Source organism: Panthera leo, chromosome D4 (genome assembly GCF_018350215.1).
Source record: "Panthera leo isolate Ple1 chromosome D4, P.leo_Ple1_pat1.1, whole genome shotgun sequence".
In the NCBI taxonomy this organism is placed as follows: domain Eukaryota; kingdom Metazoa; phylum Chordata; class Mammalia; order Carnivora; family Felidae; genus Panthera; species Panthera leo.
This window is the reverse complement of record NC_056691.1, coordinates 41,363,237-41,388,978: the sequence shown is the minus strand read 5'-3', so window position 1 is coordinate 41,388,978 and position 25,742 is coordinate 41,363,237. Positions and strand designations below refer to the sequence as shown.

General features: G+C 36.2%; 1 protein-coding gene across 20 annotated transcripts in view; it reads left to right on the top strand.

Annotated features, from left to right (window-relative positions):
- Positions 1 to 25,742, top strand: part of BNC2 (basonuclin 2) — a 428,281-nt gene that overhangs the window by 300,138 nt on the left and 102,401 nt on the right. For 16 of the 20 annotated variants that reach the window (XM_042912989.1, XM_042912986.1, XM_042912984.1 and 13 more), the window contains one exon: positions 2,725 to 2,960. The exons of 3 other annotated variants lie outside the window; for them this stretch is intronic. In XM_042912989.1, coding sequence (XP_042768923.1) covers positions 2,725 to 2,960 — 236 coding nt within the window. Of the gene's footprint in view, positions 1 to 2,724; positions 2,961 to 3,767; positions 3,874 to 25,742 lie in introns of those variants that run through there. One more of the 20 variants, XM_042913000.1, reaches the window with a different exon arrangement.

The following is a 25,742-nucleotide window of genomic DNA, read 5'->3' as shown; positions in this document are numbered from 1 at the left end:
AGCTGAAGTTTGTAGTTGACATCTGAAAGCTGGGTAGTTTAATATTTTTCAAGCCTTCATCTGTGGCTCATCTCCTAGGTAATTTCTGCTTAAATCACACTCTCAGGTTTTTCCTCTTATCTACTGTTGACTTTCTTTAAATACCTGGCCCACCCTTTCATGCTCCATATGTTTGTGTAAATAAAGTTTTATTAGAACACCGCACGCCATTAATTTAAGGCTTGTCTGCTCTTCCTCTTTAACAGCAGAGGTGAGTACTTGTGAAACAGAACATATGACCCACAAACCTAAAATATTTACTGTCTGGACTTTTACAGAAAATGTTGTTGACCACATATTTATGTGGCTTATAGTAGTATTCTTACTTTTTGACATATGGCGTATTTATGAAGAAGAATCAGGTAATGTCCTTATCATATTATTCTCACTTTCTGATGTTCTCAAAAGCATTTTTAGGGAAATGTTTTTGCCTTATGTTTCCAGTTGTGCTCTTTCAATTCTTTGAACAACTTCTCAACAGTTTAGTCCTTTTCATCTTCTTAAACTGCCAGCCCTTTTTTGAAGAGTAGGAGGGAGAGAGTGACAACTTTCCACCCAGCCCTTGCACACATAGTACACACACCTGCATGTACTTAATGCATGGCTATAGGTACCAAACATAGGTACAAAAATCGAGATTTAGTGTCATCTTACTTTCCCTCTACTGAGCCCGCTTGGTTTCATATGTGTGGTCATAGCAGTGTATTTGGTGAAGAAGTGTTTGATGCAGGCCAGGAGGGTTGATGAAGGGAAATGGGGAGAGGAGCAGATTTTCCCTGACCTGGCCGCTGGATTCTTTAAGCAGAGCAGCTTACTCATCAGAAGGCTGAGTAGAAAAGCTGTATTTGAAGAAGAACAGGGATAATAATACCTCATTCCTGCATTTTTGCAGTCTAAATGCCCTGTGGAGTGAGAGAAGACTTCAATCCCTAGGCTTGTGAATCCCTTATCTTTCCCAAACGTTAAATTAATTTTTAAAGCTATTTATTCAAAGTTGACTTAACCACTAGAATAGGAAAGATCAGACAAATCAGCTTCAAGAAATGAAGTATGAGGAAACCCGAACTCTTTGACAAAGTATTCCTGGGAGTAAATGTGTTGAATGAAGCCAGCGGGTAAATGATAAGGGCCTTTACACTGTGGATGTAAGAAAGCAATTTATCAAGAGTACATGAACTCTCTGGTGACCATAAGTCAGGAGGAAACGAGAGTGGAGGAGGAACCCTGGAAAAAATACATTTGAAATACTTAAAAAAAAAAAAAATGTGTGTGTGTGCATGTACTTTTAAATACCTGCATTAATATGCAGAAATACTGGCATATTAAAACAGGAGTAGCTCAGTGTGCACATATACAGTTACCTATACTGTGAGGAGGTCAGGTGGTGGGAAGAGTGGTAGAGAAAGGCCAGGCATTGGTTTAGAACTTGGAGAAACCTTGGGCACTCTCAGGTGTAGTTATGATTTGAGCCTGGTTGTTGTCTGGTATCCATTTCCCTGACTTACGAGTTTAGATGACCATCTTTCAGGCTCACATGTTTATCTTTTCTAATCTCTGGAAGGTCATATGTGTATAATTCTGACAGTTGATCTAAGGCTTTTGTGTTCTCTTAACCAGTTCAAAGCACTTCTCCTTCATTATCTCAATCTTTGCAGTGTCTCTTTGAGCCTTGTAGATGAGACAATGTTATCTTAATTGTTCACATTAGAGAAACTGAGGAAAATGTAATTACATTATCTGCAGTAGCGTTCCCAGGAACTCAGATAAGGATGGGGACTGGAAGGTATGACCTTATCTTGGCTTTTAGATCTAGATGTAACTTCCTACATATGAAGAGAAAAAGGCCTCAAGTGTTTACTGCGAGAATGGTCATCCTGTTTTCTGTACTGACATAATGCTCCTGAAATACACAGAAATTCTTCAACTTCGATTTTTCTCATTTCCCACCCCTCCCCTTTTTCATCTGATTCTAAACCCTTATCATAACTGTTAATAAAAAGGGACTAAGTTACAATTTGTATTTTTTTGTGAACATGCCAGGGAACATTAAACTGTCTAACAGGTGAATAGCAAGAGGGAGAGTTGAAAGAACTACTTCTTGGGATAATCCTTGCACGCTAATTTCGTTTGAGTTAAATTACTAGCCCTCTACACAGATGTCACACTTTCCTTATTCCCTCAAATTAGGCCTTTTACCCCTGTAGTCTAAAGAACGTGTTTCTCTTCCTCTTTAAACCATTCAGGTATTCCTGATCTTATTCAGAAAACTGGTATCCGTTGAGCCTGCTCTTATGGCAGGAGTTGGGAATTGTTTGTTGGTCTGTCTTTGGTGAGGGGTGGAGGACACCATGGTAACTTGGGCTGAGCCATAGTTCAATTAGCAAATTAATTAGGTTTTTAGAGCCAGCCACAGTCATTTAGAAACATTCTCAGTGGCTCTCTTTCTAAAAGTCAAATGTGTTTTGCATTTGCTGTCGTCTGCAATTTATAAACCATCAAAAAAAGAAAAAAAAGCAAAATAGGAAGGGGGTGGGGAGAGAACTATTTACATTGCAAAATTTTGCTTCAACATCTGCGGTTATGATCCATCTGTAGAAATGGAGCCCTGATAACTTCCAGTGACTTGTTTCTACTTTCTTTGTCTCTGTCCTTTCCCTTTCCGGAACTTTGGTGGGACCACCACAGCCTTGGATAAGCTCAGCACGCAGCACCTATACCACCCCACCCAGGTGGAGATTGTGCAGTCCAACGTGGTGTTCGACATCAGCAGCCTGATGCTCTACGGGACACAAGCGGTGCCTGTGCGGCTAAAGATCCTTCTAGACCGTCTCTTCAGTGTCCTGAAGCAGGAGGAGGTGTTGCACATCTTGCACGGCCTGGGCTGGACTCTGCGGGACTACGTCCGGGGGTACATCCTTCAGGTAGGGGGAGGACAATGAAGCTCGTGTCTGGGCAGCTCTAGGAGGGCTTGAGGGAGAACCCTTGCAAACCTGGTCTCTTTCCTGCCCCTTGCAGGCCTGGGCATGCGCACCCTCTTCTGATGAAACTGGTCCTTTTGGCAGGCTTGTCAGGGAACCGGGGGGAAGGCAGTGTGTCCCAGCACGCTGGCATGGGGCCTCAGTGGCAGATATTAAAAAGGAAAAAGTGGCCTGTTGCCTAGTGTTGCTTTGTTTGCATCTTTTTAAATGCAGTGCTCTCTCCCTACAACATGAGCTTCCTGCTTCTCCAACAAGTCTGACTGTAGCCCTACTAAAAGGAAGGGCTCTTTGAGGTGGGTGATGGGTATACGAAAATCTGAGATTACATTTCATCTGGGTTTATAGAGCTTTAGCTGGCACTGAATTGGTGCATTTGGTGATTTTTGGGGGGTTGTCTGTGTACCCTATTTATTGCTTCTTCATCAGAGTCAAAAGAACTGTAACCTCTGTAAACTCCCTGCTTTTATAACTAGAAAACCCTCACATTCCAAAACACACAGACATTGTTATAGATGTGGCTTTCACAACACCTCTTCTTCTAGCTTGAGCTCCTTCTTTGTGTCAGTGGCACTTCCAATCTGGTAAGGGTCTTTTTAGACTTTTCCTAGAGGCCTGCAGCCTCCACTTCCCACCCCCGCCCCCAACCTCCCTGCATTTTTTCGTCATTTTTTGCAGTATGAGTCGTTTTGCATTGTGTACTTTGCCTCTGAAATGTTTTTATGGCCATCTGTCTTCCTACGACCCTTGAAGGGTAAATGTTGAAAACAGCATGTTGGGAGACCCCAGGATCCAAAAAGACTACACTGGACGATGAAGAAGTACTCCCTCCTGCCAAAGGAGATCACAGTTGGAGAAGGTAGAATCTGAAGTGATTTTTGAAATTTCTTATGGGGATAATATCAGGAGAATTGACCCCTTCAAAAAAAAAATTGTTTTTGGCTCTGCCAGCCTCGTTTATTCCCTGAATTGCCCTGTGCTGTGTGCAAGCCCTTGGCTGCCAGCTTGGTATGTGATGAGTGGGGAGCCTCACATCTCCCTCTTGCTTTAACCTGGCATAAAAACACACACATTCCTGTCGTTCTCCTATGTGGTACCTCCAGGTGTTAGCAAGGGCAGGAGAGCAGAGAGGTATGGCAGGAAGTAGAGAGAGACAGAAGGTGGAATACCTGTCGGCTCCCGTGACTGCTTTGGTTAGCACTGAATCATTACTTAGTTTAGTGAGATGTCAACTTGGAAGGCACAGAGAATTTGGCCCTCAGAAGACAAGATGATGATGATAATAGGAATAATTATATATTACGTTTTCAGTTTATAAAAGACCTTCACAAGCATTATCTCATTTGCCTCAGGATGGGGCCATTTCAGTGGGGTGAGTGGAAAGTTAAGTGCTGGGTGGTCAGGGGACATGAGGGGGCATGAGGTCCAGGAGGAAGGGGCCAGGAAAAGTAAAGCACGGGACCAGTTTCACAATCCCTGCTTATCCTGGCCTGGAGATACATATGGTACCACATCTTTCTACAGTCATTTCTACAACAGGATTATTAATATCCATTTGGGATAGCTCTTACTCTACAGAAAGGAACAAAACTCTTGCACATTTTTGAACAGAAGTGTTAGCTTGGCTAAGCACTCTTTATTCAAAACCTAAAGCAGTATGCCCCAATCTCATACCATCTTTCCTGTAATACCATCAATGCTGTATTTCAGTTCTATGTGTATATTTTTACCTAAGACATTTGGAGCACAGTATCTTCCTGTCCAGACAGATATGTGAATGACTGATTATTTGCCCTCTTAACCCAGTTCACTATAGCATTTTGATGACAATAAATATAGGACCTGCTGGATGTTCTGTGATATGGTCCTAATGTTTTGCCTTGACCAGTACCTATTCTTTGTTTTCCTGGAAATTAGTATTTAGGTGTTAATTTTTCTCCATTTTAGCATATCTCTAAGGCACACATTGAAAATGTGCTTTGAAATATACTTCATGTTTCTTTTTGTATGGGGGCCCAGGTTTTAACAATACAAAATTACAAGAGAAATTAAGTATGAGAGGAAAATTCAGCAAAACTGTGTACTGAAATTTATAAAGTCTCTTATTTGGGAGTGAAATGTTACACTTAAAGAATTCTGTCAAAAATAAAAAATAATTCTGTCATTTATTATGATACTTAAGTTATAATTAATTTTTATTAATTTAATACAGAGTTTGACAAAATCTTAAACTTAATAGACATTTTGAGAAAATCATAGATGATTTTTACACTAGAAGAACACTAGGTTTAGTTTCTATCTTGCTTTATTGATAGGATTGATATAATATAGATTTTATTTAAAGGATGCTTTTTGTTACTCAGTTTTTATCATCTGCTTCTTATGAAAACAGTTCTTGGTTTAGGGAAAAATCAAGAGGTTGAAGGATCTAAAACTATGTAGTGAGAAATGCTCATTTTGCTTGAAAAAACACTAAAAAAAAAACAAGAGTTAGGCTTATAGAAATAAACTGTTTTCCTCTACAGCAATGTGATTTGGTTATTGGCCAATATTTTAAAAATTATAGGTAGTAATGATCAGGTGTACACAAATGACTTTGAATATAATTATATGTGACATTTTTATGCAAGTAGACTGTAAAATGTGTGTCCAAAGTTTGTGGAATCTTATAATGCACTGTTAGTGTACAAGTCATTTTATCTGGCTAAAACTCAATTGTCTTGTAGCCCTCAAGGCATCAATTTTAGCATTATTGCTCTCAACAACAGTATATTGAATATTATGTCAGTTAAAGGAGAATAATTATCAAGGCAAGTTAGGGTGGCTGTTAGTCTTACCACATATTGACTTGGTTAGCAGTTGGGTATAGATTGTGTTACTGGGGAAATGAAGATGTACAGTAAGTTGAACTGGTGAAGCCAGGATATTAATTTAACTCTCCCTGGGCCTAAGCCTACATCCCTTATGTATATACAGCTACTGCTGGTTTCAGGGATAGTTTTGAATGTGGAAGAATAGCATGATTTTGAATTTTTGGATGTGGGGGAAAAGAGGAATAGACTGTTCAAAACTATCATTTACAAGTGTATATGAAGAGATTATTAAAAGAAAAAGGGAGATGATAGTGATGCCACAGATTCACTTCGAAGACTAGCAATATCTTTCAAGAATCCTGTGCTGTTTTGATAAAAACTACTTTTAACTTATATAATTATCCATGTAATTCATAAGCAAGACAGCAAGGTGTAATATGTATAGCATAACTTGGGCCACAATGACTTAAGAATCCAGGTAAGCCTTAAAGGTAGAAAACCTCAGACTCTCCTGTGTAGCAATTAGAGTGTTCATTCATAAAGTACAGAAAAAGTGAGGTAGATTTTAGGCATTTTTCCACAAAATAGCAGAAAAAGGAAATAGGCAATTAGATGCTAAAATCTAAATATGAAGGACCATAAGATGTTTTTTCTGCTGCCAAAGAATAATTCTTTTTTCAAGTCTATATCTCATGGCACATATATTGACAGTAAATAAAAGCAGTGTCCTGCTCTTTCCCCATTTTCCCTGTCTTTGACCTAGGATACAAAGAATATATGTGATCATCATCGTTGAATTTAATCATTTAAAAATCAGGTGTTCACCCAGTCATTTTTCCGTTTGAACTTGTAACTGACTTGCAGCCCATCTGTGGAAATCTCTTGCTTTGCAAATGAGTCCTGCCAGAATGCAGAGAACCATATCAGACACTTCGAATAATTAGCTAAGGTGTCAGCAGCCTTGTGAGAGGGCGAGTAGTGATGCACATTTCAAATCACCTGTGTCTTGAAACAATCAGAACTAATAGAACCATCAATACTTTAGGAGAATATTTCCCAGAGTATTGTGGGGGCACTAGTCTTCCAGAGGTCTAACTTTAGATTTGGCAGCAACTATACTCAGGATCTTTCTGATAGAGCCTCAGGGTACACCTTAGCATAATAGAGGCTGTGAGAAGTTCTGGAATAAGTGGCTTGTGAGAGTAGGTAAGTAGATTTCCACCAACCTTCTTCACTTCCGAGCCTTTTCCAATCAAGCTTATTAGAACTCTTCCTCAACTTGAGGCATTCACGTATAAGGATTCTTCTGCCTGGACTCCCCTACTCCTCTCTCTACATGGGCAATTACTTGTTCTTTAGGTGTCAGCCAAAGTCCTACTTTTTCACAGAGGCCTTTTCCATCCAGGTTAAGCAGTGTAAGTCTTTTCTCGTGTGGCTCTACCTCAGGACTGTTTCCCTCAAGCTCCAGTCCAATTTAAAATCAATCAATTAAGTCAACTGTTAAAATGGTTTTTTTCTTGACTTCCTCACTAGGGAATGCCACAGAGGCAGGGCACTCAATAAATATTTGTTAAATGAATGGGTAAAAAAAATCTGCTTAACTTGGTATAGCTTGATGTTTCACCATGGAACTCATGGAATATGCAGTAACTTCAGTTGGTCCAAGGGTCCTTAGCCTTTCCTCAGGTTTCCCAGGTACCAAATGCTGTAACAACAGATGCGTTCCTGAGGGTGGATGGGAAGAGGAACAAAGGCTCCCACACCCTCTAGCTAGTGGTCGGTGTAGAATTAAGTGTTTTGTGGTATCCATGTGTTAGAAAACATCAATACTCAGCAAACACTTGTATTTAAACAGCCCTTTGCAGAGCAAGTTCACATACGTTAGCTCTTTGAATCCTCTTCTACCATTCTCTTGTAGATATTGCCAGTGAATTAACATTTGGAGTAGATGAAATTCATAGGGATTGTCTGACTTTTCCATGATCACAGAAGCTGTTAACTGGCACGGTTAATGCACTCCAAGCTTCCAAGGATAAGAACCACTTATCTCTTATTTATCACTGTAACCCAGCTCCAAGCACCCAGGCTGGCACATAATCTTCCAAAATATCAGAGGGAGAAAATTTTGAAATCTGATTTGAACTCAGGTCTCTGATTCTATGTGGAGTTACTTGTTTTTGTTGTTGTTGTTTTAAGACTATCAAGCTGTCTTTCCAGAATGTAATATGTGAGAGCCTTGTAGCATCAGAGTAGCATGGATTAGGGAACTGAGAAGGCCTGAGAATCTTGAACTAAGAGGTAGTTAAGATGACTCTTGCATTCAGTGACAGATATTATCCACCTGACCTTAGTGAAATTGGTTCCTCTTTTGTGTTCCTTTTCTTGGGCATTTCTTAATATTCCACCTGGTTTTAGGTTACTTTCCCCAGTTTTTTTTTTTTTTTTTCCCATGACCCCAGCTTTTCTCTAAATCTGACATTTATCATTAATGCTTTATTGTAAATTCTGCTCTTTGGCTTACCTTTCCAGGAGTACATGCCTTTTGAAAGTATTAAAAAACCTAATCAATAAGATTTCAACTATATCATGTGCATGGGGTAGAGCAGAGAAGAAATAGCTCTTTTCTGGGTCCATAAAAGGATATCAAGTTGAATGGCAAAAGGGGACACTGGACATTGAGTAAGAAGATTGGGCTAAAGTCCAATATACGTATGTGAGTGTGGAAACTTTGCCATTCTCAGCCGTAGTTTCTTCATCTTTAAAACTGAGATAACCCCTTACACCCTCTTGCTCTTGAATGGCAAAAGGTGAAATGATGTAGATGAAAACATGTTGTAAAGGCCTACTCAAGTTGGTATTTTTCACTTCTATGTATGTATAAACCTAATTCTGATCAATAACAACAGGGAAATATCAGGTGTCAAACCTGTTTCCCTGCAGATACCGAATGCTTAGAAAAAGATAAATACATTTAAGGCTTTCGTTAATAGGATAAATGCTAGTTGGTTTAGTAAATAAACCCTGAAATACTAGTGGCCTTAACAACAGGAGTTTGTTTCTCTCTCTCAGCAAGACCAGTCAGCATTCCTGGTTGGTGAATGTTTTCCTCCCAGAGGTGATTTGATTTCCCCAAACTTAGGGCCTCTGCCATTTTATGCCTCTGCTATTCTCTGGGGCCTCAGACTCCTCATCCAGGTGGAGGTTCTGTGTGGGAGGTTTTCATGGACCAGGTTTGAAAGCAGAGTGGGCCACTTTTTCCACATGTCACTCATTGGAGCTTACATCTAACTGGGGCCAAGTGCCTGAGGGAGTTAGGACACATAGTCTCAGACTGAGTAGCCACTTCCTAGCTGTATGTTTGCACCACGGAGGATGAGCACAAATCAGTGCCCCACTCAGGTGTGGCAGAATAGCCATAATTCTACCTTCTTTTTATACATTGGACAAGGAAAGCTTAGGACAGCAGACTAGTGTATTAAAGCGGGTTCATGGGTTTGAATTCTAGCTCCATTTCTTACTCAATGTGTGAAAACAGGCCTGTATCTTTATCTGCCTAAGCCTTGGTTCTCTCACCTGGAAAGCAGGGATACTGTTAGTACCTCGTGGGTTTATTGTGATGATAAAATAAGATGAGGCATATAAAGCATTTAGTAGTGCCACTTGCTAAGTATCCAGTAAATGTTAACGATTAGCATAATGATAAAAAAGACGATGATATAGACTCTTGCCAACATGGCCATTTTAGACCTTTATGTATAAAGCAGCCTTAAATCCTGGATTTTTTTTTAATTTCATTGTATCTCTTAGAACAGAATGCCTTCCCAGATAGGCAAAAGAGTAGCTACTATTCAGTTGTAAATAAGACATACACACATACGTACCTACACACACAAACCTGCATATATGTACATATATAATACATACTTGATTACAAATAAGAGCAGGGAGTATAGTGACAAAGACTTTGGAGTGGGGCAGACTTGGGTGTGAATCTTGGATTCAACTTTTGATGGCTTTGTTACCTAAGGTAGGTCATTTAATGTATTCGAACTTAAGTTTCTTCATTTATAAAGGTTAAATGAAATGATATTTAAAAAGTGCTTAGTGCAGTAACTAGCCCACAACACTCTAATATTAACTGGTACTACATTTTGAATGTGTGAATATGTATTTGTGCGTTTTCTTCTTTTAAGTTTTTAAGTAATGACTTATTCCATTAATGACTATCATTTTATTATCCTTGCATTTCTCTTATTTTATCAGCTCTTCCAGTATGCTTCTAAGCACCAGGCACAGAATGAATGACTACTTAATGAATTTATTAAAATGATTAGAGTATCTGGGCTTTCACCCCACTACATAAAGCAAAACTTACTCAAAATAGACACCCTTTCTTATGGATATTACCTGACCTCACAGACTTTTAAGAAATTTCTGGAGCAGAAAGAAGAATGGATCTAGGTTTAAATTCGTTTAGGTAGTAAACGAATAGCAATAGACTCGATAGCAAGAGTCAAATAGCAAATTTTACTGATTAATTACATTTGCTGAGTACACAAGAGATCTCTCAGGAAGCTTTCACTCTAAAGGACAAAGCAGCCATAAACAAATCATGCAGGTTGCATAATCAGAATTGTAAGAATATACAGATTACCCATAGTAGTGACCCAGAGGAAGGATTATTTGACTCCCAACTGAAGACTGGTTTATCACCACCATAATGTAAGGTGTCCTTGCATTATGTCAATAATATGTGAATCTTTTTCAGAAGAGAAAGATTACAGGTGTGAATGATCAAGATCCCCCTGTCTTTGGCAGGGATATACAAAAGGTAGATGGTTCAGGGCAATGTTCTATATTTATAGTGTCTGTTTTCTAGAGTGCTTGGACTACTCTACAGATGTTATCCCAGCAGTTCTCTTAGCCTCCCTATTAGAGAGATAGTTTCAGAGACAGTTATCCCTGGTTTTAAAGTTATCGTGGCTGAAGGCCTCATGCAGGGTCAGAGCTGGAAGTGGAATACAGGGATTTTGAATCCTTTGCCAAAGCTCTAACTATTTGAACAGCAATGAAAATAAACACCTTATATCCAAGGACGTAGCTTGATGTTTTGTGCTCAGAGTTAAAATAAAAATATTCCTCCCTTTACCCTTGCAAAGTAGAAAGATACCTCACCAAACTCTAGGATGGAATGCAGTGACGGGTAGAATAGAATTTGTGTCTGTGGGACATGGAGAGAGGGTTTTTGTGTTCCCCAGGAGGAATAAAAAATGAGCCCACAGCTCTCTGGCCATTCACCATTTGATAAGAACCAGTTCAGATTTACTTGAAATGGATATTCTCTCTGATGGCACTGATTAAACCATATGGTCTCCAGAGCAACACTTTGACATGCTCCTTGTTGAATTTGAAGTGGAAGGCTCCTGAGCTTTGGGTTTAGACCTCAATTCTACCATCAATTAACTCTCTAGCTTTGCAAAAAATACATAATTTCCATAAGCCTCATTTTTCTGATACCTTCTTACTGGAGTTTGGAGAATAAAGGGAAGTAATTTGTTAAATTCATAGTAGAGGGGCGCGTGGTTGGCTCAATTGGTTAAGCATCCGACTCTTGATTTCAGCTGAGGTTCGTGAGTTCGAGCCCTGCATCAGACTCTTTGCTGACAGTGTGGAGCCTACTTGAGATTCTCTCTCTGCCCGTCTTCTGCGCGCTCTCTCTCTCTCTCTCTCACCCTCTCTCTCAAAATAAATAAATAAAACTTAAAAAAATTGTTTTTAAAAAATAAATTCATAGTAGAGCTTAGTAAATATTAATCCTTTAAGTAAATCCATTTTCCAGATCACCAGAAGCTTTTTGATTCTTCGACTTGTCTATATAGTTTATTTGAGCTACGATGTCTTTTTCTAATATTTCCCCCAATTTGACAAAAGGGACAGGTAGAGGATGAGAGGGGCTTGCACAAGAACTGAAATCTATTATGACTGTAGCAAAGAGTCATACGAAGGCTCTCAAGACCCAGCCCCAGTCTGCCATCTGTTTCTTTTGAGTGACCTACATTTCACATTCTCGTATGTGAAATCATAAAGGACTGTGAAAAAGTAGAAAGTGAGATGAGCATCTGCGTGGGTTTCTGGAAGCTTTCGCTAAAGCCATACAGATGGGACAAACATAAATAAAGATACACTTATTTGATTCATGTATGATAGTCTTATAAGTAATGCCAGCAGCAATTGGAAAATAGAATGTGGGCCAATACATTTGCTAGTAGAATTAAAGTGACCACTGCCAAATTGAATTACTCTAGGAAGACCTGTTGAAAGAAGAGATTCTTAAGGAAGAAGAGAGATATTGTTACATAGCAGAAAGGATGGAACAAGATTTTTCCGTACAGGAAGAATGCTATGTTGGGAAGAGGTGTGAACAAGTTTATGGGGGAGAGTTGCATTTCAGTTAGATGAGCAGCACTGAGCTGTAGTTTAGGTGAGTGTGTTAGATCAGGCCTGAGCCTGTTGCTCAGAAGCTCTTCTGGATTCAGCTGATAATTTGCCTCACATCCCTTTCTTTTTCTTTTTTTTTAATTAGTTTATTTTTAAAATATTTTTTAAGCTTTTGTTTTTAAGTAATCTCTACATCCAACTTGGGACTTAAACTCACAACCCTGAGATCAAGAGTCACATGCTCTACTGACTGAGCCAGCTGGGCACCCTGCATCACATCCGTTTCTAAGGGGGAATGACTGGTGACTCTTTTGGTTCACAGACATGGCATTCGTTGCTAATAACCCTCAAAAAGGCCAATCACTGGCTAGTGGCTTTATGAACAGTTGTTTTAGAAACCCACCACTGAGGTCCTGTTGCTACCTAGAAAGTGTTTTCATTGATTGGTGGCACTGAGTAAGCTGTTGTGTTCTCTCTCTCTTTCAGTCAGTCACTGTAGACTTGGGGATTGGAGAGTAGAACAGTTTTGCATTTCAACAAAGGAATGTCTTACATGGCTATAGTAGACCATAATTCATAAGGTCCCCAAATAAGAGAATGGGGTATCAGTTGGTATGCATTTTCTGTCCAGAGGTCATCTTCAGTTTATTGTGTATTTCTTGCCTATAGGCCCCAGGAAAGCATTTCTCAGAGACTTTGAGAACTGAAGGTCCTGTCTGTAAGGAAATACTTTAACCTGGTTTTCTTGTTCTCATGTAATTTTCTCTCTTTAACAAAGCCATAATAATAGTGTCAGAGGCAGCTTTCTAGTTAGTATGAGTAATGTGGTTGCTGGATTTTCTATTTTTATTTTAATATGCGTTTCCTGCTGTGGATTTTCTTTTTCTTTTTTGGTTTTAAAAATAGCAGTTGAAAAAGTGTGGTAATTTGAAGACTCTGGTGCACACTGCATCCTCTCTGGGATGCAATTCTAATGCCTGTGCACAACAGGCATTTCTTTCAGATTCCTCCATGAAATAAATAGAATGTTTGGAACACAGACGACTGAAAATACTGGCTTACGGTCATGTTAGTCCAGGCTTCAAAAAAATTGACATTTAAACAATAGAGTATCTATCTATAGGTTTTTGTCTCATATTAAGCCTATTTATTTTATGGTGTGTTGATAAAACACAAAGTGAGGTAGTCAGGGACATACCTTCAGTCCCTTCATTCATTTGCCTCTTTTTAAAAGTATGCACACATCTTGAGAAATTTTGAATTGACAACAACAAAATACACTTAAATTCCCCTTGAAAGAGTAATTAAGAGCTACTTATTTCTGCGTCCTGTCATCTCTGCCAGAATTGGAGTTCATGCTGAGTATATTCCATTGAGTCAGCCATCATTCCATCACCAGCCGGGATTGCTTTTCCACGTATTGACATGTGAGGGAATGTCTGCCTTGCAGTAGCCATGGGCTTGTGCCAGATTTTGAGATCCATAGGGGCAGTGCTGGGAGCTTTTCAATTCTGAATCAGAGATCCAATTCATAATAGCTGAGCCAGGGAAACCGGGTTGAATCTGTGGCCAAAACCACGGTAAAAAACTTTTTTTTTTCCTTTTCCCTTTTCGCAATGCTTTATTGCTTTAAAATATGAGTGCCTCTGTCCATTGATCCTCCAGTGACTTTACGTTGGATTCAAATTGTGGTCTCTTAGGTGAAAAGGTCAGTGTTTTATTCATTCAGCCACACATCGATGGAGATTAACTGAGAGCAGTACAAGACATTTGGATCCTGCCAGACCTAGGGCACCTGAAAGAAGTTTATTTCTTTTCTCCCTAGCCTTCACTATGCCTGCTGCAGAAGAGGATGGCCCTGTCTTCTGGGAGTGGGGGAGGGTTTTGATTGGCTGTGTGTTAACTGCCTCAAATCCATGGCCATAGGGTGAGTAAGAACCCCTGAGAATCAAATATGTCATCTATGTAGCATCACCTGATTTAGTGCTTTTCCTCAAGTCTGAGATGTCTCAAGGGGCCTTTTTTCCTTTGCAGCACTGATCTTTCAATGAGGTGCTAGTGTCTGTCCTGAGCAATAACAAGGAAAAACCATGAAGTGTGAACAGCTCTTATTAGGGGGGTAAATGTCATTAACGCCTTTGTAGCCTTCCTTGCAATCTGAATGCTCTTGTCAAGAGAGTGACTTACTGAAGCCTCCTTTAAAATCATATAAATGGAATATAAGATGGTGAAGTTTTACATTTTAATTAAGCAAGGCCATTAGCTTCCTTTACTTATGCATTTTTGTAGTCAATTACGCTTGTATCCAATAGGGTCGACCCTCTGAAATAAGGCTACTGAAAAACTGTCTACAAAAATTATTTTAAGGATTTGAGAAACAGTTTACTCTAAATCAAAATTCAGATAATTTTTTGTGATTGTGGGGAACAGATGCTTCTCTCTGTTTTAATTTTATAGACTGATACACTCCTGTGCCTGACCAAAATGTGCATATTTTATAAATGGTATGGGAAAATGCTAGCATTTCAAGTTAATGAGTAGGTCAGTCTGAATTAATGAAAAGTCTGAAGCATATAATGTTTAAATAATTTTATTATTTTCATTACATAAATAGAAAATTTTCTCCATCTGTGAATTGTCTCCTGAAGCAAAATTTTTATATGCAAAAGATTTGCTTAAGTAAATCTCTTGTGCGAGTTTGAGATTTTCATTCTAGTCTCTTGTCATTCTGGGTTGTGTCTTTGAGTTAAAAAATAAAAATATGTGTGACAGTAGGGTCAGATGCAGAAAGAAAATTGTCTTTTTTACTAAGCATATTAATTTTTAATAAGGAAAAATGAATTGAGACATCTGGTTAAAACTTTGGGGAGGTAAATCTAGAAAACTTATAGGCAAGTTAGAGGTGGTGAATGGAAATTAACCATATGGTACCTGTTATTACTAATTTAAGATGTATAATTTAATGTGTTCTGTTTATTTAGTGTACAGTCTTTGTTTCAAATTTGGTCTTCCATCCATTTTTAAAAATTCCATTAGGTCACAGCTTTCCTTTACATTGTTTTTTTCCTATTCTCAGGAAAATATATTCAGGAAAATATATTCACTTAACAAAGTGCTGCTATATTCAAGTGATAAAGAGATAGACACTATCCGTTCTGTTACAGCTCTCCGTCTAGTTGAGATTGGGGCTCAAGTTAAGCTAACTGAAAACAGAGGTCATTAGTGTACCTGTTGTAATGAATATATAAGCATGATCTATAATTAGTGCAATAATGAGTTATATTTAAATAGACTCTTTGGACGTATTTCCAACTTCCCTGAAAGGTTAATGCCTTAAAGAATTTTAAGCATTCCTATCTTGATTGTACTATTAATTCAAATTCTGCAATTAAATGACTGACTAAACAAAATTAATTTTAAATCCGGCTCCCACTTTTTGAATTAAAAACATTATTTTAGTTTGAATTAATGAGATTTTGCTGTCTTATTATGGAAAACACACCTATTTATTAAATCACAGATTGTAAGCAGCAACAAGGTGTTTCCTTCGAATTCCTTAACTCATAAATGTTTTGACAAGTTAATAAAAACTTACTTTAAAAATTCCCTTTTAGTGAGACTCCAAAGATCATTTTTAACTCCATCAGGATCAGTTTGCAAAAGCTACCCATGAAGTCACTCACTTGACAAGCAAATCTCCATGGAATTTCTACTGTCATTGCCATTTGGGGAGTAATTGGGCCAATTAAAATGTAGATGATTTATATTAAATATAGTGCCTATTAAATTGCGAACATCAAATTTGGAATGAGTCTGTATTCTCTTTGTTAGTTTCTTTCACTCAGTGCACAGAATTTTAGTTCACCTGATTGCTTATTTGACTCATAAGTAATGTATGTGTATAATTAAGGAAGGTGATAGTCTGGTACCAGTAGGTTCTTCTTAATGGAAAGTGGTCTTGGATTTGGTAGCACAATAAGAAAGGCCATCTGACAGCACTGTCTGCTTTGTTGTTTCTTTTCTCTATGTTCTGACTTACACCTGGATACAGGTTATTAATGTAAATTATGATTTCTAAGGTTCACATTTTAGGATAACTTTGCAAAAAGATGTCTGGAATATCAAGATTATCAGAAATGTACAGTAAGACTTCATGAATGTTTTTCAAGACACCAGATGGAAGGAAGCTTTACTACATTATATTTCCCATATGGAAAAGTATCTGGGACCTGAAAGGGGCACACCCTTGGAGGGGGGAATGCTTCTTAAAAAGGAACTTTATAAAAGAATGCTCTAGTATAGAGTTTTCATGCATGATTTATTCACTTGAGCATATTGCTTTGAAGGCCCAAGTAGCATCTTGGATATATGTTGTGGTTTTCCAGACCTGAGAAGTTGTCTGATGGCTTAAATTTCACAAACTGGTTAGATTTGCCTATGCCACAGGTCAGATACATCTTGCTGAGTCTGGTTGCCATCTATTTTAGTCAAGGTTTAGCTTTTGTTAAAATTGTTGAATTGGGTTTGTTCATGAAAAATGTATCTTTCCTTTACGTGTTATTTTATATTAACAGAAAGTCAAGATGGTAGAATTTGTTTATAATTTTTTTATTGAGATATAATTGACATATAGTATTATATTCATTTCAGGTGTACAACATAGGGATTTGACATTGTGTGCCTTGCAAAATGATCACCATGATAAGTTTTGTTACCATCTATCAGCATACAAAGTTAAAATACTATTATTGACTATATTCTCCATGGTGTACATTGTGTCCCCATGGCTTATTTAGTTTGTAACTGGAAGTTTGTACTTCCTGATCCCCTTCACCCATTTTGCCTACCTCTTAATCCCTCCTAACCCCACTTCACTATGGCAACTACCAATCTGTACTCTGTATTTCCATGTCTGGGTTTTGTTTTGCTTTGTTTTTTTAGGTTCCACATAGAAGTAAAATCATGCAGTGTTTACCTCTTACTGTGTTAGCTGTTTCACTTGGCATAATCTCCTCAAGGTCCATCTATGTTGTCAAAAATGGCAAAGTTCCATTTTTTTTTTTTTTTTGATTGACTAGTATCCCATTCTGTACGTGTGTACACACACACACAGTATCTTTATCTATTATGGACACGTAGGTTGTTTCCATATCTTGGTGTATTGTAAATAATGCTGCAGTGAACATAGGGATACATATATCTTTTGAAATTAGTGTTTTTGTTTTCTTTGGATAGACACCCAATAGTGGAATTGCTGGATTTTATTTGGTAGTTCTATTTTAAATTTTTTAAGGAAACTTCATACTGTTTTCCATAGTAGCTATGCTAATTTATATTCCCATCAGCAGTATATGAGGCTTCCTTTTTTTCCACATCCTTGCTACACTTGTTGTTTCTTGTCTTTTTGATAATAGCCTTTCTGACAGGTATAGGGTGATATCTCATTGTAGTTTTGATTTGCATTTCCCTGATGATTAGTGATGTTGAATGTTTTTTCCTTTTTTTAATTTTCTTTTGATTTTTTGAACTTTTTTTCAGTGCCTGTTGGCCATCTGTATGGAAGATGTTTGGAAAATCTTTATAAAAATGTTTATTCAGATTCTTTGTGCATTTTTTAATTAATATATTTTTTGTCATTGAGTTGTAGGGATTTTTTAAAAATATATTTTGGATATTAATCCCTTATCAGATACATGATTTGCAAATATTTTCTCCCATTCAGTAGGTTGCTTTTTTATTTTGTTTATGGTTTCCTTGGCTGTGCAGAAGCTCTATAGTTTGATGTAGTCATGTTTGTTTATTTTTGCTTTTGTTTCCCTTGCCTTTGGACTTAGATCCAAAAACAAAAGCAAAAAAACAAAAAACAAAAACTCACTAAGAACAATGCCAAGGAAGTTACTACCTATGTTTTCTATGGTTTCAGGTCTTATATTCAAATCTTCAATCCATTTGAGTTATCTTTGGTTTATGGTATAAGCTCAGTTTCACTCTTTTGCATGTAGCTCTCCAGTTTATTGAAGAGTCTGTCCTCTCCCCATTGTATATTCTTGCCTCCTTTGTTAAAATTTAACTAACTATATGCAGTGGGTTTATTTCTGGGCTCTCTCTTCTGTTCTATTGATCTATGTGTGTGTGTGTTTATGCCCTAACCATACAGTTTTGAACACTGTAGCTTTGTAGTATAATTTGAAATTAGAGAGTGTGATCCTGTCCGCTTTCTTCTGCTTCCCTAAGTTGCTTTGGACATTTGGGGTCTTTTATGGTTCCAAATATAAATTTTAGAATTATTTGTTCCACTTCTGCAAAAAATGCCTTCGATATTTTCGTAAGGATTGCATTGAATCTGTAGAATGCTTTGGGTAGTATGGACATTTTAACAACATTAATTCTTCTAATCCATGAGCACAGAATATCTTTCTATTTATTCGCATCTTTTTCAGTTTCTTTCATCAGTGTCTTAGGGTTTTCAGTGTGTAGATCTTTTACCACTTTGGTTAAATTTACTTCTATGTATTTTATTCTTTTTGATGTGATTGGAAATGTAATTGATTGCTTCCTCCTTCTGATATTTGTTACTAGTGTATAGAAATGCAACAGATTTTTTATATTAATTTTTTGCCCTGCAATTTTATTGAATTCATTTATTCTAGCAAATTTTTTGGTGGTCTTATATATAGTATCATGTCATCAGAAAATAATGACAGTTTTACTACTTCTTTCTGAGTTTATATGCCTTTTATTTCTTTTTCTTGCCTGGCTAGGATAATCCAATATTATGTTAGATAAAAGTCAGGAGAGAATTGTCTAGTTCCTGATCCATGATATTTGCTGTGGGTTTGTCATAAATGGACCTTATTATGTTAAGGCACATTCTCTCCATACCCACTTCATTGAGAGTTTTTACCATAAATAGATGCTGAATTTTGTCAAATGCTTTTTCTGCATGTAGTGAGATGATCATATGATTTTTATCTTTCATTTTGTCACAGTGATATATCATGTTGATTGAATAGTGGATATTGAACCATCCTTTCATCCCTGGAATAAATCCCACTTAATCATGGTGTGTGATCCTTTTAATGTATTGTTGAATTTGGTTTGCTAATAGATTTGCATCAAGATATTCTTGCCTGGTTTTGGTATCAGGATAATTCTGGCTTTGTAAAATAAGTTTGGAAGCATTCCCTCCTCTTCAGTTTTTAGAAGAATTTGACAAGGATGTGTATCACATATTCTCTGAATGTTTGGTGGAATTCAACCAGTGAAGCCATCTTTTCCTGGATTTTTGTTGGGAGGATTTTGATTACTGATTCAGTCTGTATACTTATAATCAGTCTATTCAGGTTTTCTATTTCTTCATGAGTCAGTCTGGGAAGATGGTGAGTCTCTAGGAGTTTATTCATTTCTTTTAGATTGTCCATTTTTATGGTGTATAATTGCTCATAACAGTGTCTTAGTTCCTTTCTACTTCTGTGGTGTCAGTTGTAACTTATTTTTCATTTGTTTTTATTTATTTGAGCCCTCTCCCTTTTTTTTCTTGGTGAATCTAGCTAAAAGTTCATCTATTTTGTTTATCCTTTCAAAGAACCAGCTCTTAGTTCCATTGATCTTTTTTATTGTCTTTTTTGTCTCTATTTCATTTATTTCTGCTCTGATCTTTATTGTTTCCTTCCTTCTGCTAACTTTGGACCTTGTTCTTTTTCTAGTTCATTTAAATGTAAAGTTAAATAGTTTATTTGAGGATCTCTTGTTTCTTCAAGGCTTGTATTGCTGTGAACTTCCCTCTACTATTTTTGCTGCATCACATACATTTTGGTATGTCATATTTCTGTTTTTATTTGCCTGTAGGTATTCTTTTATTTCTCTTTTTATTTCATCTGTGATCCAGTAGTTGTTCAGTAACATATTATTTAATCTCTATGTATTCATAGTCTTTCTAGTTTTCTTCTTGTAATTGATTTCTGAAGTTTTATACAATTATGGTAAAAGAAAAATACTTGATAGGATTTCAGTCTTTTTTAGCGTATTGAGACTTGTTTTGTGGCCTAACGTGTGATCTATCCTGGAGAAAGTTTCGTGTACACTTAAAATGAATGTGTGTTTTGCTACTTTTGGCTGGAATGGTCTGTATATATTTATTAAAACCATCTGGTTTAGGGTGTTGTTTAAAGCCAATGTCTCCTTACTGATTTTCTGTCTAGATAATGTATCCAGTGGTGTAAGTGAAGTGTTAATTTCCCTTGCTATTGTTGTATCACTGTCATTTTCTCCCTTTGGGTCTGTTTATTATTTGCTTATACATATTGATGCTCCTATAATAGTTGTATATATGTTTATAAATATTGTATACTTTTTGTTGGATTAACTCTTTTGTGTAGTGCCCCTCTTTGTCTTTTATTCCAGTCTTTGTTTTGAAGTCTGTTTTGTCTGATACAAGTATAGCTATACCAACTTTCTTTTCCTTTCCATTTGCATGGAATATCTTTTTACATCCCTTCACTTCTAGTTTGTGTATGTACTTACTTCTGAACTAAGTCTCTTAAAGGCAGTGTATACATGTGTCTTTTTTTTTTTTTAATCCATTCAGCCACGCTGTGTTTTTCAATTGAAGAATTTAGTCCATTTACATTTAAAGTAATTATGGATAGCTGTGTACTTATTGCCATTTTACAAATTGTTTTCTGGCTGGTTTTGCAGTTCCTCTCTATTCTTTTCAACTTCTCTTTCTCTCTTCCCTGTGGTTTAATTATTTTCTGTAGTGTTATGTTTAGATTCCTATCTCATTTTCTTTTGCATATTTACTATAAGTTTTTGATTGATATTTACTGTGAGGTTCACATATATAATCCTGTGTATATAATAGTGTATTTTATTTGATGGCAGCTTAAAGTTGAACACGTTCCAAAACTATACATTTTTACTACTACTCCCCCCATATTTTATGTTCTTTATATCCTATTTTACATCTTTCTTATTTTATGTGTCCCCTAATTATTATAGGTTTAGTTAATTTTACTATTTTTGTCTTTAAACCTTCATACAGGATGGTAGTACTTAAATACTAGTGTTATGTGGTGACACTAGTAAGGTGTTATTTTTCTACAGGGTTCTTTCTTTCATTTTTTGAGATATATACCATATAATCAGTTTCACTTGGTAAATATTACATAAACACTGAGGAAGTCATGGAGGACATAGATCTTTTACTGCTAACCACTTATTTACAGCAATACTGTGAAAGAATAATAATGTACAATGTTAAATATAAGATAGTTTGTATAGGTTTTGTAAATACTACCACAGTGTTTTGAGTGAGATACAAGGAACCTGAATGTACTTTTGCATAGAATGATATCAGACATCTATAATATATATTGAAAAGTAGTGCTTATAGTCATTGCATATGTATTCTTTTTGAAATGATATTCATAGAATTAAAGCATATTTCCTACAGAATAAACGTATGAATGGTATATAAAGCTTTTGCTATCTAGAGTAGTTGAAAATTCTATATAATTATGTTAAGTCTGGAACCTCTAAACATATTCAGAAGTATTTTCCTACTCGATAGAAGTTAGTGAGTTTGGTAGATGCTACTATGTTAAGAGTCATACTTTAAATATTTAGTTTTGATTAAAATAATATACTAAATAGAATGAATTCCCACTATTTATAACTGAATTAAATTAGAGGAGCATATAGTTAAGTGCATAAAACAGACGGGTAACACAAACATGAAAATTGATTTTGTTAATAATAATTTTGTTTAGAACAGAACCCAAAATTTGGCTTAGAAAATGTTTCCAAATTTTTCTTATTTCTTCCCCAAATAGATCTTTGGGGGAAAGAAGAAAAATGTGAAGATTCATCTTTTTCATGTGAACTAGAGTATTAGCTTGAGATAGAATTCTTTGTGATATTTATGGGATATAAACAGAGCCTTATTTAATGTTATAGTTTCTTCGGACAGGGCTTAAATATGAGACTCTAAGAGAAAAAGGAGTATTTTTTTTCTTCATATCAAATAAGCTCTTAAATTCATGCTTATGAAAAGAAAGGAAAACAGTTGAACACAAAAACAAAAGTCTGTGTTTTGTGAGTTTTAAATTGTGAAGTTAAGAAACACATATTTAGATATTTTAAAAAATCCATACACATCAGCTTATTAGTGATTTTATTTTAAGACCTTCTGCAGAAAAGAACATAACCAGACTTCACAATAAGAAAGTTCTCACTGGGTATTTTAGATGGCCTTTATAAAATTTCATCATCACTTTGTACTTTTACACAATGTTATATGCCCTTAAGAAAATCAGAAAGACAGAAATATGGAATAATCTAGAGGAGCATTTGGAGAATTTTAAAAAGGTGGGATAGAACCAGAGGAACAAGGGCATTTATTGGCAGGTTAAAGAGGTTTTATCTTATAGGAAGTTGATTCTTTTGAAGTAAGTAATGAGTATACTGGGTATTCATTGCTGCATGACAAACCACCCCAAACTTTGTGGCTTAAAATCACCACCATTTTATTATTGTTCACAAGTCTGTGGGTCAGTTAGGAAGTTCTGCAGTAAACTGGTACATTGATGGGGTGAGGAAGGAAGGTGGGCTCTTCGATCTAGGATGGCCTAATTTACACATCTTGCTGTCTGGTTGGTACAGGCTGTTAGTTGGGGCAATGGAAGTAGGTAGGTGTTATATCTCATCATTGAGCCCGTTAGCCTGGTCTTGTTCCACATGCAGATAATTTAGGGTTCTGAAGAGTGCAGAAGAGGGAAAGTCTACATGTGCAAGCACTTTTAATGAGAATCTTACTTCATGTTTACTAGTATCCCATTGACCAGAACAAATCACATAGCAAAGCTCAGAGCCAGAGTGGGAGATGAGTACTCCAGGACATGCAAGGAAACCTGAGCAATTTGGGAGTCAGTACTGAAATAATCAATCACCAGATTAGTGTCTTAAGAAGCTCCATTTGGTAGTCTTATCTGTGTGGAACCAGGAGGGAGTCCTGAGCCAGGCTGTCTAGTTTGGAAGCTGTCACAGTAGTTCAAGTAGAAATAAGCCTGGCATTAGGGTAGTGGCAGGGAGATTAAATAGCAGGGTTAGATAAAACCACTTGCTGACTAGATTCAGTAGGTGTGGGAGAGAGAAGGTGCTCATAGATTGATTCCAGGATTCAGGGTTGGGTTTGTGAGAATGTAAGGACCTGGTAGAGTTTTGGACCTATTTATGTTTGCAATGAATATAAGACGTCTGTGCAGCTTCTTAATTCCTACTCTGCTGTCCAGAAACATTAATGAAATGAGACTGCATCTTTGAAATTTCTATTTTTTTAACATATTTCTTTAAAATTCATGGCCTCATCCCAGTGCTTTCTTTACCATCAGCCTTGCAAAGATGATTAAATGACGAGAAGCACTTCCTCTCATTTTTTTAAAAAGCACATGGGCAACTTTGCTATAAACAAAAAGTCCAAAAGTTTGGATTTCCTAGTTTCCTTTCCCATAACTGAACATCTACCTAGGATTTTTGAGAACTTAATATTTACTTGTGTTTCTTTGAGATTATTTTTATATTTCAAATTATGTCAACTTTGACAAAAGTTTAAAATTTGGTGACAACAACATTCCTTTCTTAACCATTTTATGCTGCATGTTTCAGAGTGAAAGGACAAAAGTTTTACTTCTTTTTCAGTTATTCACTTCATAATCTGAGGTTTAACTCCTCCAAATTATGAATCTTTTGAGGAAATCATGTATAGATTATTTATGAAAATGCATAAAAGCCATCTTCCTATTAAGTGAATAGAAAATTAGTTTGGTCATGGTTTTTCTGTTCTTCTGATACATGGATGGAGTACTTTTGTTGTTGTTTTTTGTTAAGGGCATGTGACTTGCCTCTAAGAGAGATAGTTGGAGAAAAAAAAAAAGCTTCAGTACATGATTTGCTTCTGGAAGAAAAGCATGAAATTTATCATTTAAGTTAAGATGAGTGTACATAAATTATTGTATATAAGAAGTAACTATAAAATAGATTTTAATTTTATATTACGATCAGTTAAGGAAGAGAGAGGATAAGGTAAGGAAAAATGAAAAAAGGAAAAAAGACATGTTTTTAAAAATATTTTTCTCATTTTTTTTTTATTAAGGTAATGTAATTTTGCAGCCATGGGTACACATCAGATAGAATTAGATTGCATAGTTAGGTGTTCCATTCCTGAATTACTATTATGTGATTCTCTCATTCATGGCCAATCACAATTATTGTAAAACTAAAACAAGAAGGCTTCCACAGTCTTAAATCAAGGAAGAAATATTCTCCTCCTAATTCAGAGTAGTTGGCTCTGCCAGCCACCAGATGATAAATAGAGTAACAAGAACCTGTTAATTGGCTCTTGGGGTCCTTAGCACTTGAAGCTCACAAAGGGATTTCACATATAGTGATCCATTTAATTTGGAGACCTATGGAACAGATAGAGCAAGTTTTATTAATTTTGTTTTATAGGTTATTAAGCTAAAACTTACACTTCATAATGGTGAAAAAGCTTAGCAGCATCCCAAACTGAGTACTCAAATTTGGCTGTTCTGATACCACAACTAGACTTCTTTGCATTGTGTAATGTTTATCTTTAAATAATAATTATTTGTTTAGGTCTGTTGTAAAAAGCACTTGCATAATTATTGATTTATTTGATGGTCACAATCAAAGTCTATCTCTATTATCTAGATTTGTATCCTTAGAGAGAGAAATCAGACTTCCATTTTTTATAGTTACATTGAAATCTCCTATATTACTCATAAGAATGGCTGTCTTAAAATTTGATTTTTAGACTGTGTTTCTCTCTAATAAAATTCACTTCTATAAAATTTTGCCAGCTGCTATAGGAAGACCTATAAAACACTCATTTTAACTCTAGTAATATTTATCCTGCCTTTCTTCTTCTTGTTGGCATTTGTAGGATTTCCTAATGGTTTGCTATTTAGTTTCAATATATTTCCTTTTAGTAGATGATTTACAAATAGCAGTAATGTTGAAAAATGTAATGTTTGTTTTAAGTCTATAAACCAAAGATTGAAAGAATGTGATTGCGGATGTATGATGTAATATAAATAGGCAGATTTTTATTCCTATCCAGATTTAGTTTTGAGAATATGAGTATTTGATTCATCCTGATTTTCATCTTAACAGATATTGCTACATGTTTAAGCAAAAGTAATTTATCTCTAAATTTTTCTTACATCTCAAGACCTTATAAGCTGTCGTTTTTTCATTGGCTTCAATTCAGAATTATTTGACTCTTTTGTGCTTTATTCCTTAGGTGTATTTATACCATAGATCAGTTGACAGTTTTTTTAAAAAAAAAACAAGAAAAGAGTTGCAATGGCTAGAATCTCATTTACTAATTTATTATGAACCCAGAATACTCCAGGCATTAAAAAAAAAAAAATTGTGTTCCTGCGACTTAATCTTTGTG